This window comes from Onychomys torridus, chromosome 19 (genome assembly GCF_903995425.1).
Source record: "Onychomys torridus chromosome 19, mOncTor1.1, whole genome shotgun sequence".
NCBI lineage: Eukaryota > Metazoa > Chordata > Mammalia > Rodentia > Cricetidae > Onychomys > Onychomys torridus.
In genome coordinates, this window is record NC_050461.1 from 26,964,665 (window position 1) to 26,982,800 (window position 18,136).

General features: G+C 37.6%; 1 protein-coding gene across 13 annotated transcripts in view; it reads right to left on the minus strand.

Annotated features, from left to right (window-relative positions):
* Ptprk (protein tyrosine phosphatase receptor type K) overlaps positions 1–18,136 on the minus strand; it is a 537,197-nt gene that overhangs the window by 104,421 nt on the left and 414,640 nt on the right. For all 13 annotated transcript variants that reach the window (XM_036168740.1, XM_036168743.1, XM_036168741.1 and 10 more), the window contains exons 8-11: positions 15,958–16,260; positions 8,484–8,593; positions 6,960–7,161; positions 3,974–4,079 (exon numbers count right to left, since the gene is read on the minus strand). In XM_036168740.1, the coding sequence (XP_036024633.1) occupies positions 3,974–4,079; positions 6,960–7,161; positions 8,484–8,593; positions 15,958–16,260 (721 nt within the window). The remainder of the gene's footprint in view (positions 1–3,973; positions 4,080–6,959; positions 7,162–8,483; positions 8,594–15,957; positions 16,261–18,136) is intronic.

Here is an 18,136-nt window from a genome sequence, read left to right on the forward strand (position 1 = left end):
TATTTTTTTCCTGGGTACCATGATCTCTCAGAAATAAGATTCATTGAAACTACTGAGAAGGGAGGTAAAATATACAAAGTAACTATGCTTTTTGGAAAAAAAAATACAATTTTGATTTATTGTAGCAAACTGAAAATATTAACCATTCTTCAATAACCTTGAAAACCAGAATTGCTGTTTTCCAGTATAACCCACGCTTCTCTGTGCTGTGTCCCTTTAAGATGTGGCTCCGCCTCCCTTCCTTCTAAGCATCTCATACCCTATCTGCCCAAAACTAATGTGAGGCACATAACAGTGCTTTCCTTTCCACTGCTACTGCATTATTATGGTCTGAATTAGCCTCAGCTCACTCTCTGTTTCCTCCCAGAGTGAGCCTTCCTTCTAAAGCCACCTTCAATTTCCAAGATGACACTAAACATTCTCACTCCCTGGCCTCTGTGAATCCAGAATCAGCTGCTGTCAATTTGCCTACTCCAATGTCGATGACCTGAACTACTTGATGTTCTAGATAGAACATCACATGTCCTATCACTTGCTTTGCCATGTCTTGAAATGCCCACCATTCCTTCCTTCTCAAAGTAAACCTTGGCTGGCCTCATTTCTTCCCCTCCTTAAAATGCCAGGTGCAATTTCAGACTTTCTCTCTGAGGTCATTGCCTTCTAAGAGCAGCATCTGTCACACCCCACACAGGCACACATTGATGACTATTCCAGATATCCAGATTAATTCCTGGTGTGCAGAGATTGCTATGGAATCTGTAAATTTATGGGAACCATTAGTAATTTTAGTTTTTTTTTTTAATAGGACTAGGCTAACATAAATGTATAAACTGAATATCGAAGAGTTCTTAGTTACTATAAGAGAAGATTTAGAATGGGAGCTGGACATTAAGAATACCAGAAAAAAGAATGTCCACCTGTACTAGAGTTGGGACAAATGGACAGTGAAATGCAAACCAACAGAGGCTAACTGCATTCCAAAAAAGGAGAAATGGACCATTCAGGGTTAATGGCAGAGGACAAGTGAGATAGATGCCTTCAGGCTTAGCTAGAGGTTAAGAGAGTTGGCATTCTGGGGAAGACACAGAGCAGATCGGCAGCAAAATTTACACCAGAGAGGGTAACTAAACCTGAAGAAATTGAGCAGAAAGTAAAGCAGTTTAAGACAAGTTGAAAGGCATGATGGGATCCAAGAAAAGATTTGTAGAACCAGACCATACTCTCAGTGCTAGGAAAATTGATGCTCTCAAATGAGACCATGCCTTTAAAGACATTAGGACACTGGAGTAGATCACCTCATGATCAGGCCCCAGTGTCTGCTTGGATGGTTGGGCGGAGGGACATGGTCAGAGGAAAAGAAGATGCCACCTGATTTAAGGATTCCAAAAGCAAGGGAGTCAAAGGTCACGCTCAGCAAGGTCAAAGTGCTGCCTGACTCTAAGTTTAGCCCTGACTATTGGCTCCACCTGTAGGTGTACTGTGCAAATGCACTAAATAAAGACGGCCTTGACTGGATGATAGTGTTCTATCCTTTTAGCAACACTCATCAACTTTGCCAAATGTTCTTGTTAACTTATTTCTTACTCTAACAGTCTAGTATATAGTCACTTTTGTGTTTGTGCACACGGAGTGTGTGTGCAGTGTATATGCAAGCGTGTACCCATATACATGCATGTTGTTGAGTGTCTTTACCTCTTGCTCTCCATCTTACTTCTTGAGATAGGGTCCCTCACTGATCCTAAAGCTTGCTATTCCAGCTTTGCTCCTGATCAGTGAGCTCCTGGGATGGGCCTTTCTCTACACCCCGACGCTGGGATTGTACACAAATGTGCTCGTACATGACTTTCAGAGGGTTCGTTGGCCAATTCTTCAAACTCATGTCCTCTTGCACAGCAGGCAGTCTTATCTACTGAGCAAACTCTCTGGCCCCTCAACTTGTTTTCTGTGCATGATTCATCTATACTGTATAATTTGGAGTTCCTAGCCACTGGGCTCAATGCTAGGAAAGGTCAAATGTGTTGCCAGCAAATACAGTGAAGGACATTTCCATGTCAGGGAAATATAAATGACTATTAAGGATTATTTTTATCTGGTTACTGGTTCAGACTATATGAATTCTTAGTAGTTAGAAATCATGTATACATCCAGGCAAAAAGAAGAGAAGAAGACATTTAATCAGACATATAGAAAACACACAGAATTCCTGAACACTGTCTATGAGCTCAGGATCTACAAAATGGAATAACCTTTGATACCCTAAGAAACCTGGGAAGAGGTACTGTTATGTGTTATGTGATGGTCAGTGTATTTTTTTTTAAATTTTTTTGTTCTTTTACAGTTCTAAGCAGAGTGATAGGAACTTAATGGTCAAAGTTTGCAGAATATTTTGACTAAGAAAACAAAGAGTCAGTCACATAAGTTATGCTGCACAGTAGTAAATAGTAATAATAATAATAATAATAATAATAATAATAATAATACATGAAGTAAAGCTCAATTCATCCAACAGTTTTTAACTATTTAAAATATTTTTGAGATTTTATTTATTCAGTATTATTTGTTTGAATGTATGTCTGTGTACCACATGCCTGTGGATGCCAGAGAGGGCATCCAATGCACTGGGACTAGAGTTACAGACATTTGTGAGCCAACAAATGGGTGCTGGGAATTGAATGAGTTTCCTCTCTTAACTGCTAAGCTTCTTTCCAAACCTTAACAAACTCTAAAGACAAACACAAGGTCCTGGAATGCAATAACATGTCAAGAACAGATTGAACAACTATGAATTAAATGGCACAGGTAGAGACATGCAAATGGCCACGATTACTTGTCAATAGACAAGTATGCCAAGTCCAAGTGAACATGGCACTGTCTCTTCCTCGTCACATCTGTGATCACGACTCATAGATCACTGATTCACCAACAGCACTGTACAATGACTGAATTTTCAAGTAGCTGCTGTTTCAGACACATTCATGTTACAACCAACCTTGCCACCTCTCCTGTTCCATAATGTGGTAGTCCGCTGAGTTTTAGCAGATAGGACTTACAAGTTTTCTTTGTGACTCACGTTCTTATATCAACATATTTTTAATTATGAAAAAAACATTTGTACAGCTCTGATGACAAAAGGCATAGGTTTCATCAGGCCAAGTATATTTGTTTTTTAAAGAATTTATAAATGGCACAACATAATTCTGCTGTCTATAGTCTGATTTTATACCTATCTGATCTTCTTATCAATATTGATAACAAAATGACCGCATATCTACTGGTTTCAGACAGAATCTTGCGAAAGTCTTGAAGATTCATCTAATTATACTTCTTCAAAATTTTAAAGGCTGAAGTAAGGTGACCTAATTCCTAAAAGGACATGGATCAGATTTTTTTTTTTTTAAAGATTAGCAGTAACAGGTAATAGGAGAGATTTTAATATTAAAAAGGTGAAGGAACGAGTAAGCTGAACTTTAATATTTATCATGGACTTTCCAATCATTTCAGAACTGAAAGGCCACAGAGGCTGCATTTGCTATTACTCTTCTGAACTTATTCCCTCGGAGACCCCTATCGATTCAGTCACTCCCATGAAATTATTCATAACAGATATACAGAGGTGGACAAGAGTTACTTCCTCACTCTATTCGACAAATATCTTCAAGGCTTTTACAGTACAGATGCGAACACAGGAAGTGAAATGGAGGTGAAGGAAGAGAAATGAAAGAACAATAGCCTCCCACAGCCCAGAGAAGCCTTTAGAATTCTGCTCTTAACTAGATGTCTGCTTATCATCTTTGTTCAAATGAAAAAACGGATAAACAAAAACAACAACATCAAAAAAGAAAAACCAAAGCATTCCTGACATTCCTTGTGAAATGAAGGGCTTTCAGAAAAGAGCAGAGTTCTTTGGTGCTAAACAACCGTAGAAAGACATTTGTCCTGCTGGCTGCTTTTCCTCTTAACTGCCTCGACTTACCTGATCGGGGCACCTTTGGCTTGTGCGGGTCTCAATAATACTGTGATTGTGGTGGCGGTTTCATTCAGAGAGGCATCAACTCCTTCATAGTCAGGTAAAGTCGGAGCTGAAAAAAGACCAAGGAGACGGGAGAGAAAAAGTTCAATCGATTCATAGCAATATATTATAGGTTGCTATGAATAAATGATCTGACCCTTAAAGGAAAATCAATTTAGTTCCTAATTAACTGCAGTGAACCTTATTTTATAGCATGACACTGATGCTTAATCCTGGGCAGAAGAAGCTAGAAAGGCAAGGTTGTTGGATTTAAAAAAGCTGCCTGGAGACTTGTACCCATCATATTCCAAACATTTTGTGTACACCCATTGATTTCAGCTTCCCAAGGTCTTTAAGCCACCAAGGAGGAGGCAGGACAGAGGGACAAGGAGAGTCACACATGAGACCTGGGCTATGCACTAAGAAGGGAGGTAATGGACTGCCTAGTGGCCATGGCCATTCATGCTTGACAGGTGAAAGAAAGGACCAATATTCTGCTCTGGACAACTTTCATGTGAACACAAGGGAAATAGACTAGTTAGCCAAGGTGAACTGGAAAGCAGATCCTAGTTTTTGGTTACTAAAAACTAGCATACTAATTGGCAAATAGTTAAAAACATAAATTGTCAACATGTTGGATAGTGTTTGTGTTCTAGGTGTTTCCCAACCTTGAGATGAAAGAAATTTCAATTGGCTTTTACCGTGCACAAGGATGTTTAAGGGTTTAATCTACACTGAAACAAGGTTATCAGTTAACCTTGACAAGTCAGGTCATATTTAGAAAGGAAACACAACAACAACAACAACAACAACAACAACAAAAAACTTCATCCACTCATTAAATGTTTGCTAAATGCAAAGCATATGCAAAGTTTTATGAGCTGTGTTAAAGACATGAAGACAAACACAGTCCTTGACATGGAAGCAAAAATAAGAACTAGCCTTTTATGAAGCCAAGTTGCACAAACAAAAAATATACACACAGAAAACTCTCACATAATCAAAAGAAGCAGACAGCTACTTTTGCAAAAAGTGCCACACTTTTATATAAATTATTTATTCTGTTATTTGGTTTGTAGGGGAGTTTTGTCTGGATGTTTGTGCACCACACACACTCCTGGTACCTGTGGACATCAGGACATAGCATCAGATCCACCAGAATTGGAGTTAGATGGTTATGGGATGCCCTGTGGGTGCTAGGAATCAGAACCACATCCATGGGAAAAGGAGCTAGTGCTGCTAACAGCTGAATCATCTCTCCAGCACCCCCCAATTAACACTTTAAATGCTGGGAAGTACAGTGACTAGACCAAAGGGATAGATAGCCCATACATTATCTTAAAATGTATACAGTTTCACACTAACCAGCTGTTTCCAAAGCATAGCACAGGAACTAAGCTTTTGAAGTACAAGAAAATGTTCACTGTTTTTAGGTTGCAATATTAAAATTGGAATTAATAATTCAGAGGGGAAAAAAGCTAGACTGGTGTTTTGGTCTATAATTAGAGAGGTTCTGTTCAACATCATGTTGAATAGGGTGTCTAAAACTTGAAAATGTGTGTGTGTGTGTGTGTGTGTGCGCGCGCACGTGCGTGCATGCATATGTATGTGTGAATTTATATATCAGAAATACATAATTGCTCAGTGTCTTCTGTTTTATAAGATTATGTAATTTTTACAGCAATTTCTATAGAACAATTCAACTGTTGCCAAACCTAGAATGGAGGAAGTTTGTCATGACATTCACTATCTTATTTTCTAACAAAGTGATTTAATAAATATTTTAAATTGATGATTTCCATTAGGAAGTAAAATGGCAGCTTAATATATTATCATTTCTTAATATAATGGATATTTTACAAAATCAATTTTACCAGAATACTAATATAAATCAAATCATATGCAAGTGAATATATTAGAATTTCTTTTATTCATGACATAAATTCTTAAAACTAATATTTTATTTGATACATTTCCAAATAAAATTTAAAACAATTTAGACACATATATCTTACTCATGATGCAAATTTTAGATTCAGGACAATGTTAAAAATGTGTAATGTGAATTCAAAGGGCTACTGATATATATTAAATAGAATTATTAAAAAGATGAGGAAATATTCTTGATACACTATGTCATTTACCTTCAAAAGATTTAATTTTCAAATTTAACTCTTTAGTTACATATGGCACATGCATTTTTTTTCTTGGTAATCTTAAACATGATAAATATTTTATTAACTAGAATAGCTTAGGAAACATTGTGATAACAATGTCCAGCAGGAACTTAATCAGGTTTAATGGCTGAATTGACTAAAGAATTAGAATCTGTAAACGATCTAGTCAAATGCAAATTATGAAAGTGAACGTAATAGAAAGTGCAATTTAGTGATATTTACTTATCAAGAGTCTCTTGCAAGTTCCTATCCTGAAAACCTGAGGCATTAATGGGAGAGATTTTTATGAGCAGGAAAGGAAGGCTGGCATTTGTTCACAATTATCAGAACGTTAGGGAAAATGGGACAGAGACAAGATGTGAGGAATTCTAATACTAGAGTGAAAGACCACTCTAACTTGTTAGATACCACCCTTTTATAGCACACAACTGATACCATAAATAAATAATCAAAAGCGCGCACACACACACACACACACACAAAGGGGCTATTACCATTTATAATGAACTTGGAATTATTTGAAATAATAAAGTACTGTAACTTTTTAAGACTGTTGTCATTTTTATGACTGCTTGAAAAGTGTTTAGATTAAAATATACAACCAACAATGATTTGCTCTCAAATGGGTGAATAAAGTGCCCTTGACCTCACGTAATGATAATAATGATAGTACTAGACTACACAATAAGACAGCATATAACTGAGTGTCTAGAGCACGCAATTGCAAACAAGGAGCATGAACTCTTTGGCTTCTATGTTACTCATTTGCTTACCTGAGATATTTGTGGTCACATTGATGGCAGTGGCGGGCCCAAAGCCTTTGACAGTGCTGGCTCTTATGAAAAACTGGTAGGTGGTTCCAGGGTGGAGATGCATAAAAACATGGTGTGTACTGTTCCATAAATTTGATACAGTCTGTGGAGGTCCAGCCACTGGAACTGCAGGGTCAAATGATCTTATGCTGCTATAACTCACCTATTGTAGGAAAGGTAGTTCCCATTACATATCCACTGAAGGCATAATACGTTGTAATAAGTTCTTTCTAAATAAGAGCATGCAAGAGCCTCAAGGCATCACTGCTTTTCTTTTCTTTTAGTATGGTTATTTCTGGTATCTGTCATCATCATCATCATCATCATCATCATCATCATCATCTCTCTCTCTCACCCCCACTCTATCATCTGTCATCTATCGGTCTAGCTAATCTATCTCATTAATTCTCTATCATCTAGCATCTACCTACTAATTGATGTAGCTGCATATCTAATTTGTCAAATATTTGTCTTAGAACATATATCAAGAAATTGATCTACTTAAATATGTACACTACATACAACATTTATTGTTACATACTTTAATGTGTGTGAAAACAGAAAGTCTTCATCACAAGTATGTTGTTCTTCTTCTCTTTTCTGTCTAAGGAACACATAGCCAGTTCTAGCAGCACTTAGCAGCACAGGCTTGTAATCTGAGCTATTTGGGAGAGGGACACGAGTTCAAGGTCAGCCAGAGTTACAGTGTGATTTTTTGGCCAATTTGTGGTAACTTAGTAAAACTGGGTCTCAAAATAAAGAGAAAAATAAATTATAGAAAACTAGTGCTCAAATAGACTAAAAGAGTCAAAAACATTTATTCTCATTCCTAGAATTCATTCTTAGGCTCAAGAAATAGAAATGTTTATTCTATAATCAGCCCCCAAAAGTTATACAGCAGGAAACCTCACAACTGTGCAATTAAAAATATCTATTTGAAAGCAATGGGTGAAAGGGATGAAATACTCTTTCAATAAAAAAAGAATATTTGAAAATTCATTTATTCTCCTTAGCTTCTTATATTTGAAAATAGAGTGATGTATATATCCAAAGGTACAATGAAATTTTGAAATGGGTTTTTAATCTGTTTTGCTTCTGGGGGCTATGAATTAGTTTGAAAAACAGGCATTCAAGGGCCTCTCCTTAAGCACAGTGTGATATTGCTTTCTTAATTTTAGAAACAGGGACTTAGCATTCTTACATGTAATTATTCATTATAAACATTAATTGGTTTTGACAAGGACAAAGTTGAGTTACACAATACACAGATGACAAAACTAGCATATATGCTAAGAATTTGAATATCTTTGGGACTGTACAGTGATAAATTTTCAATTTTAAATAAAATAATTTATGAATTATAACAAAGGAGAGTTGATGATGTCTTAATATTCTCATCCCCATCTTTTCCATTATTTTCATTTAGCCTTCTCCTTTGGCCTCCTTGTATCTACGTGCCAAAAAGCACCACCGTTGTCCCCATACCTCATACTGAGTGATGATTCCATTTGGTTCCAATGGCTCTTTCCAGTTCAAGAAGATCTTGTTTTCAAAGGAGGTTCCTTGGAGGGATTTGACTGGCACAGGACCGGGCACTATAAATACATGCATTGGTGATAAGCACTTGTGCAAAGTTGAAAATATATCATCTCAACAAGATAAACACCATTCAAAGTAAATGTCATCAAGTGAAAAATGTATCTTTAAAAATAAAATCAGTACATGAATGGTATTCAGATTTGACCATGATAACAGACACCGGATGTCAGCCTGTAAGTTTCTAAAGCAAGAAATGCAGAAATGTAAAGTTATTTTTATTCAAATGAATATTCAATCACCTTGGAGAGCTGCATAGTCATGTACTCTGGTTTCCTCTGTTGTATACCTCTAATAACATGAAGTTCTTATTTGTAATTTGCTTTGAGAACAGAGATGCATTTCCCTAAAAGATTTTTTGAAGATTATGATAATACCCTAAAGAGGCTCCATCAACGAAGTTCATAAAATAATGAATTATAATCATAATTAACGCTCCTTAGACTCAAAAGCCAAATCACACAGCACTGACTTGAAATGCCCATTAAAAATCACCCTGACTTTTGTAGCTATACTTATTAAATTTTCTATAATGAAAAAGATAGCATTGATTATTATAATTTTTAAAAAGTTGTTAAAGATGAATATGTTAAAATGTAATTGCTTCATGCTTTTACTTTTTCTCAGCTAAGAAATAGCTTATTAAGAACAAGCTGGTTCAGGATTCAAGGATTTCTCAATTTGCTTGATTTATTCATTTGTCAGAGCTGAGGATGGGGTGGGGCTCAGGGCCTTGTACACAAAAGCCAGTACTCTACTACCACTGAGCTATCTCAGATACTTTACTGTAGTCTTCCTTTTTGTTTATTTTTTGTTACTGTTTTGTTTGTTTGTTTTGGACAGGAATTTGTTTTTGTTTTTGGAGACAGGGTTTCTCTGTGTAGTTTTGGTGCCTGTCCTGGAGCTCACTCTGCAGACCAGGCTGGCCTCGAACTCACAGAGATCTGCCTGACTCTGCCTCCCACGTGCTGGGATTAAAGGCGTGCACCACTGCTGCCCAGCTTGGACAGGTCTAATGTACTTGTTCACTTTAAACTTTTTGTGTAGCTGAGGATGACCCTGAATGTGTGATCCTTTGTCTCTAACTTCAGAAAGCTGAGGATAGAGACATGTACCTCCACGCTCTGTTTTATGCCACATCTGTATTGGGGACTTAATACAGAGCCCCATGCATGTTCGGCAACAATTATAACTCCTTAGTAATGTTGTTCCAGTCCTTATTTGCAAAGGTCTAATAATTTACAAAATCCAGAGTCATTAATTAGCAATGTATCAGATACTATTGACAAGCTACAAGATATTTCTGCTATTGTATATTTTTCTTTTACAGATTTTACTTTAAAACATGGCTATTTATTCACACAATTCAGATTCTTTTTCTAATCATGTTTTACAATACACTTGACTTAAATTTTTTTAAAAATATCAACCCAGTATTGGGCAAGTATGATTTTTAATTAATATTTTCCCTGAATCTAACGTTTCAGTGAACTTCACACATGACATTATCTAGAAATGCCGTTTCAAAGTACAGAGCAATTTCATGAGGATTGAAATAAATTAAAAATCACTGGATCAAAGGAAATGTATTTCTTCATGGCTAGCAGCCGCAAGAAATTCTGAATGATATGCCACCAGACTAAGATTTATTTCATTCTACAAGGAGACTATGAATGATGCTGTGACCTCCGAGACAAGCAACACAAGGTGCACAAAAAAGAAAGAAATCCATAGGAAAAACAGAAATCCCTAATAAACAGATAGCATGGCTACCTGAACTTTGGACATGTTAATGGCCCTGTCAGCCAACCATCCCTTCCCCATGCTCCATGCTCTTGGCATGGGCTACTGTGTCCATCAGGGCAGCGAGCCTGACAAGCATTCTGTGCAATGTCTGGCAATGCCAAGGCTCGCAGTTTGCCGTGCAAGGGGCTATCTGTGCATCTGTTGATTCTGTTTATGACTGCAATCAAGGAAAATATCTCTTCACAAGTTTGTCAGGGAAAGTGGCAGACATGGGTGGGAAGAGTCAAAACAACAAACAGTGAGGAATTGTTATGAAAACTCCTCTGTCTATTTCCATAATTTGGCCTATAAGTACTATGAAACAGCATGAATAGATAATTTCAAATTATTCTGATTTAGGGATGGTTCAAAATATTTGCATAATTCTGCATTGATGGACAGACATTTCACTACTATTTTGGTTCCCTTCTAACACATGTTCTACTTTGCCATGACTTTACTTGAAGTATTTATAGTTTCTATGTTTAAGATCAAAAATATGAAAAAAAAAATCATGCCCAGGATATGCTACATACATGGTCATGACTTGAACTAATCAATACTCCAATAACATACACATAAAGGAAGTGTAGATGAGGTATGGGCACAGACCAACTCCATCATTGATTGTCTGCATCTGAACAGAGATGATGTCTACCCGCAAAGACAATGTCTTAATTCAGTTATGATTTGCCTAAATACAGCATGAAGCTCTTAAAGCCATTTCATGCCTAGCTACAGACTACGGGAACTGTCACTTCCCGTTTCCACACCAACAGCTTTGAATGGAGACAGAATGCTGACTTTCATTCCTGTGCCTGTGCCTTAGCTGAGAGCTGTTTCAGCTAATTTTGTCTTGAGCAAGAGAAAGTCCTTCAAACACAACTTCAAAAATGGAAAAGAAAAATGAAATAGGTATGGAGAAAGATGATATTAAATAAGCATTATAGCCTCTAAAACATAATAAATGTACATTATAAATAGCTTTGTAGCCTTAAAAAATGTCCCCAAACCAGGCTTTTCTGCTGAGCTAACTTCATAGTATTGATTTTCATGAATACTGGAATAAAAAATGAAAACAGAACCTCATGCACAAAATTCTGCCCATGCATTAAAAAGCACGTGTAATAAATTAAGTATAAATTCTACCCTAAGGTTCTAGTGGGAAATGTTTCTAGCGTTGGGAGCTTGACTTATGGACGTCCCCAGAATTCTTTTCACACAATTATATCATTTTATTAGATGGTTGATAATTTATTCTTTTTCTATGTATATAGGGCAGCAATAATTCAGTAAGACTGACTTAATTGGATCATCATAATCCATCGATCTCTGCAACAGTAAGCATGATTTAGTTACTCCTCCTCAGAACATTGAGATACATCAAATATTCTGTGTAGAAACTCAAGCTCACACAAGCTGCCATGAAGAATGACTTACAAATACTCCATGAAAGTTTCTACATTAGTCATTAAGTATTACTTATTGAAGAGAAAACCAACAAGAAAAAGAATATAGCTACCATATGGGGTACCACCATAGGGGTTACTCTGTAGTCATACAATAAAACAATAATGTGCTCTTTCATATAACTGAAGTGTATTAAAAAAAAGCATTCAACATGGAAGTTAAACTAAAAGTATACCTGAAAACACTACTGAAATCCAATGGAGAAGTGTTATTTCTACATAATATCAACCTTGCCATTTTATGAGTTTGATCAGTTCAATGCAAAATTCCACAGCCATTTCATTACTTGTTTGTTAACATACTTCCTTTGTGTAAGCAAATATTGTTTAAAAATATATTGCATTAACAACAACAACAAAAAATTATAAAAACCTGACTGCCTTTTTGTTTGTGGGAAAGAAAAGCAAATTAGCAAACTGTACCAAAAGATAACACTAAAAGAAACTGCTTATTGGAGGATGACTAGAAAAAAAAAAAGGTAAAAATCTAAAACTCATGTAGCTGAATCTAAGTACTATCAGTTAAGACAACCTGGCTTTAAATGTTAACAGCAAGGGAAAAAAATGTGACTATACCCTTACTATTAAAAATATGAGTTATAAAAATGCCTAGTATGACACTGATTCTTCGGGGCATTTGTAGCTATGTTTGGAGTTCCATTTCTATTACTGGTTTATGAATCCATTACCCTTACTTCTTTTCTGCACAGGTAAGTGTGGAATGTACTGAAGGGTGGGGGTAACAGTGGAGATGGGGGTGGGAGTTTTATAATCACATTAGGGCTGGTGTATTACTTAAATATTGTTGCCACACTGGTTTCTTTTTTATTATTATTATTTGTTTTTGTGAATGGATGTTTTGCTTGCCTGTTTGACTGTGTACCATGTACATGTAGTTCCCACAGAGGAGGGAGGAGGGTGTCAGATCCTCCAGGACTGGAGTTACAGATGGTTGGGAGCCACCATGTGGGTGCTGGGAACTGAACCCAGGTCCTTCGGAAGCGCAGTCAGTGCTCTTAAATGATGAGGCATCTCTCCAGCCCCTGCTCACTGGTTTCAATGTAATGATGAATCAATGTAATAATGGAGACAGACCCTTTTGATTAACTCAAACATGACAATAACACATTTCTTTTAAGTCTAAAATTTTAATAATATGAGAATGACTGCAGACATGTTGCTACAGTCTAAGCTAAACAACGTTGCAAGGCTCTTACTTCGCCATGACAGCAAAGCAACAGGACAAACCAGAGTCACTTCTGCTTTTCACAGGAGAGAAGCTGAAATGACTATTTCTAGAAATTATGGCACACTAATGTATGCTATCACCATGTCACTCTTGTTTGTTAGGCCCCAAAAGATACATAACAGTCTACTGAACACATGAAGGGAGGTGAGGTGTGGGTGTCTGACTATAAACTAGATCCTTTATTCTGAAACTCAATAAAAATACAGGCCTCCTAGCAAGCTGTTGAAGAAGACATCAAGAAGGGATGGGAACACAGATATCTCATGGCTTTGGTCCTTCAGTTAAGTACTGAGAGCTGCTGGTAGCAAAAGTACACGGGAGTACTCAGCAGTGACAACTAGAGTTCAGGAGGTCAACCTATCAGAGCTAAGGGTTCTGTGAGAGGAAACCATCACGCAAGGCACTGTGGAATTACTGCCTTCTGAATGAATTGCCTGTTTCTTGTTGTAAGCTTCTTGTACAATAACAGCTATGCTATCTTCCCATTTACCGTGCATTTCCACACAATGTGTACATGTAACCTCATGACTACATCTCCATATTTTTTTAAGGTTATTTTTTTACTATGTACAGTGTTCTGTCTGCATGTACGCTTGAATGCTGGAAGAGGGCACCAGATCTCATTACAGATGGTTATGAACCACCATGTGGTTGCTGGGAATTGTACTCAGGACCTCTAGAAGAGCAGCCAGTGCTCTTAACCTCTGAGCCATCCCTCCAGCCCTTACATCTCAATTTTATGGGAAGATATGATTGTGGATAGTCTAGAAGATGGTTTCTTATTTAACTGTACAATTTTTATGAATAGAAACATATTACATAATGCTTCATACTAGATCTATTGTTCCATGTTGACTGTAGACACTTAGAGGTCTTGTCCTCCATCCTTAGCCACTGACAACGTAAATATTGGCATGACAAAGTGTCTTCGTAGACCGTTCACAGAGTGGATTTTCAGGTGCCTGGCTTTGTTGAATCAAAACCCTTCAGAAGAATTGTAGCAAACTAGAAGTGATAATGCCAGTGTTGGTCTTAGACTATATCTTAGTCCTTCAAGAGATGAATAGCACCTATGTTGCCCTAAGCTTCCTCCACCAGCACCTCCCCACTCTGATTAAAAAACAATGAACACTTTGTATTTATTTCTACACCAGTTTTTAATGCAAGTTTTTAGACTCAGTGGACTAATTATAGATAGGTCCTGAGATTCAGGTGACTAACTGACTAACCATGTCCAGATATTATTAATCACATAAAATAGTACACATATTCTTTGCCTTTTCCTTAAATCTCTTGTTGGTTTAATTTCTTCCCTTGTAACCCTTGTAGCTATTCCTTTAAGAGATAGCCAGAATTTTTTACAATCTACAACTGGTGTCAGTCACCAATTAAGCTGACCAAGTCTTTGCCAAGTTGTCTCTTATCAGAATACCTGTCCCTGAGAGTTTACTTTGTAGTGTTTACTAACAAGTTGTTAATGAATATATATACTTGGGGGAACAAAGGGGAGAAGGAAGGTGGAAAGAACTAGGTTGAATAATGAGAGAACTGGGGACCGAGAGGAGCTAAGTGTGAGAACAGAAAAGAAGCTGTGTAGATAGAATTGATTTAAAAGAATGAAGTAGATGGACTTAATAACTCAGTGTTCTTAGATCCATAGAATATCACTCAGATCAGTATCCTAGCTGCTTGTAGTTTCTGTTCTGAACCTTGGTAAGAATCTCCAAGTTCTTAAGCATAGAACTAGAGAGACGGAAGGATTTACTGGTTATGGAAGCAGTTGGTAAATCCCAATTCCTGTTAAGATTAGCTTCAGATCATTATACAGCAGTTCCCTCCAATATATGTTCATTTATGAAAGACAATTAATAGTTGGGCAGTGGTGGCGCACGCCTATAATCCCAGAAATTTGGAGGCAGAGGCAGGCAGATCTCTGTGAGTTTGAGGACAACCTGGGCTACAGAATGAGTTCCAGGACAGGCTCCAAAGCTACAGAGAAAAAACCCTGCCTCAAAAAACCAAGAAAATTAATAAAATAAAGTGTCATCCTAAAATATATAGTTGTTAGTAAAATAACAAAAGATTTGGAATTTTGCATATATTTCTGTTCAATATTGAACTGTATTCATATTAATGATGTGCCATATCATTAGGGAAAAGGCCTATATAAATTCCAATGTTAATATAAATATGTATTCTTATTACTTAATTTTTCATGAACAAGATTTCTTAGATGTTAATAAAAATCTATTACAGATGACGGCCTGCTGTTTTCTTCTGAGGATCTTTATTTTGACTGAAAAATGTCCTGTGTCTTTTGTGTTTTAATTCATCAAAAAAGACCAAGTGCAATCAAATGGAGAATTTTATCTTCAAATAATAGCAGCTAGAATGATTTATAAAATTCACACACCATTTGTAAGAAAGTGAATCTTACCACTAGGTAACTGATCGAGTGGTGTGGATAACAACTCTTTCTGTTCTTACATTTGGTAAGAAAATCTTTATTTAAGCTCTAGGCGTCATTGCCACTTCTACTATCATTATTGAAAAAGACATTGTGGGTCAGCCGGGCGGTGGTGGCGCATGCCTTTAATCCCAGCACTCGGGAGGCAGAGGCAGGTGGATCTCTGTGAGTTCAAGGCCAGCCTGGTCTACAAAATAAGACATCATGGGTACATGCCATTTAGTATTGGTATTATTTTCTAAAGAACACCAGGTCTGTTATAGGTACACGGGGCTGAGACAATTTGGTAGATTTTTGAGTTCAGTCCTGGACAGTGCATGGTAAATTGAAAGGAATGACAGTATTCTTTGCCTGACCCCCTCCTCCTTGTGAAGACCACAATCATGAACATACCGTCTTCATCGGTTTGAATGATAGTCTCTTCACTCTCCTTCCTTCCCTCTGGATTGGTTAGGATCATCTTGAGGCTGACGTTTGTATAAGGCGGCAGATGGTTCACAACGTGCTGAGGGGCTTTGGGGTCCATGTCCAAGCAGTCCGCCCTGCTCTCGTTGTGGCCACGGAAGTAATGGTAGCAGATAGTGACATTGAAAGTGTGGCAGCGAGTAATGTTGTAACCCAAGGACTCCCAGTCCACAGCGATGCGCCTTGCCTGGATTTCAGCTATCTTTAAGGTCTTTGGGGTCCGCATGGGTTCTGCAAAAGAAAGCAAAGTTGCAGACAGCTGTCAACGTGGCCACTGAATTCTTTCGGAAGTGTGAAACACGGTACGGAACACAGCATATACAAACCCAGTGTCGTCAAGAGAATCTTTGGGTTTTAATGTTCTGCCTATTCACAGGTTTATTGTGGTCAGTTTTTGGAGGTTGATTCGACAGTAAGAAAGGATGAAAACATCAAATGACGACAGTCTCTAGTACTCAGGGACTTGGCAGCAGAGAGAAAACCGGAAAATGCTGAAACAATGCCCGACCTTTGTTGCTGTCCGGTTCCCTGCCCCTTTTCTTTGTCATTACTGCGCAAGCAGATTAGCTCATATATCAGAAGGGACATGAGTCAATGTGCTCTGCTCAGTGATTTGTCATGTCACTAGGCTATGGTGTGCACTAATTAGTCTAATTGTAACACTAAACTACCATTTACCCAAAATGACACAGATATTAATTAACACTAATTATTTCAGTAACGATGCTGTTCATCAAAGCAAATAAAAATTTAGAAAAATGACAAGAACCCATGTGGATAGTCACACCATCTTCTCTCCTTCTCGAGCTCTCTGTGACTTGTTTTCTAGAAAACACTCAGGTCTAACAACCCATGTGCTGTCGTCATACAAAGCAAACTCGGAGGTGGGTTTTCACTCAGCTGGAACACGCTGGCAGAACTGAACACTCAGAAGACTGGAGTCCATCCATCACGGACTCCCAATGGTACCTGCTGTTCATGCCAGACTGACTTTAATTGTCTAACTTCATCAAAATAATTACTCTATGAAAGTCAGGGCCGTGGTGAACCCTAGACAGCACAGAAAGCAGAACACAGCAAAATGTTAAGACATCGATGAGACAAAAATGAAAAAGCTGAGGCCAAGCTCAAGGTCTTACTGGTGGCTTCCGTAACGCACTTAGGATGGTCAGCACCACTGCTCACTGGAAATGGGGAAGGGGGGGGGCTAAAAGAAAAACAAACGCAAAAGGCCCAATTTGGGTGTTTTGATACATTTTCATATTTGAGATTAGAATCTCTGTCCTATAAAAATAATTAGGATGTAACACAGATGGTAAGCGCAAATTGGGAATCCAGATCAATAGCTGTAGTGTGGGATGGGAAACAATCCCAAGTGGGGAGTATTTGAAAATTTCCAAACTAAAAATTCCCCATGTACACATGCAAACTAAACTCTAATGCTTAGATTTCAAATGTTGGTGGGCAATCTCCCTACTTCAGTCTACCTGTTGCATCCGATTTGTCTTGTTTACTGTCTTAAGCACACAGAAAGGAGGATGTGGCCTTTTGATCATACATGTTGTTGCATAACTAACTCCATGCTAATACTGTCTCCATGGGGTAATCCATACTAAGACTTGGCGATTCTTCCAATATGGATCAATCTTTGTCTCTGGTGTCCAGTAGCTGACCAAATAGTAAGTCCAATCATCTCCAGAAATACTGTAATTTCATGATCGCTGGGTAGCAACAAGACTTTCTTTAGTGGCCATTGTCAACTTGAATCATAAACCTATCTATAAATTATTCATTTGTATCCAGAATGAGGCTGTAAGAAAATATCTAGAATATATGAATGAGTGACTCCTATACATCACTGGCAGACAACACCACTGATAAAAATCTCCTGGTTAGTAATGCTACGTTCTTACACTGATCCTCTCCTTTGAATCTGGTGTTTCCTCTTTCTGTGCAGTTCTCTGAGCCATAACCCTCTCTCACCATTTTTTCCCTACTTCGTCTCTCTGTTCAGCATGTTACTCTTCCACAATCTAACACCATTGCATACACCATGAAAGACGTTGGCGCCTATGTGCACCCTATGTCCTCACAGAGCTCAGAGTTA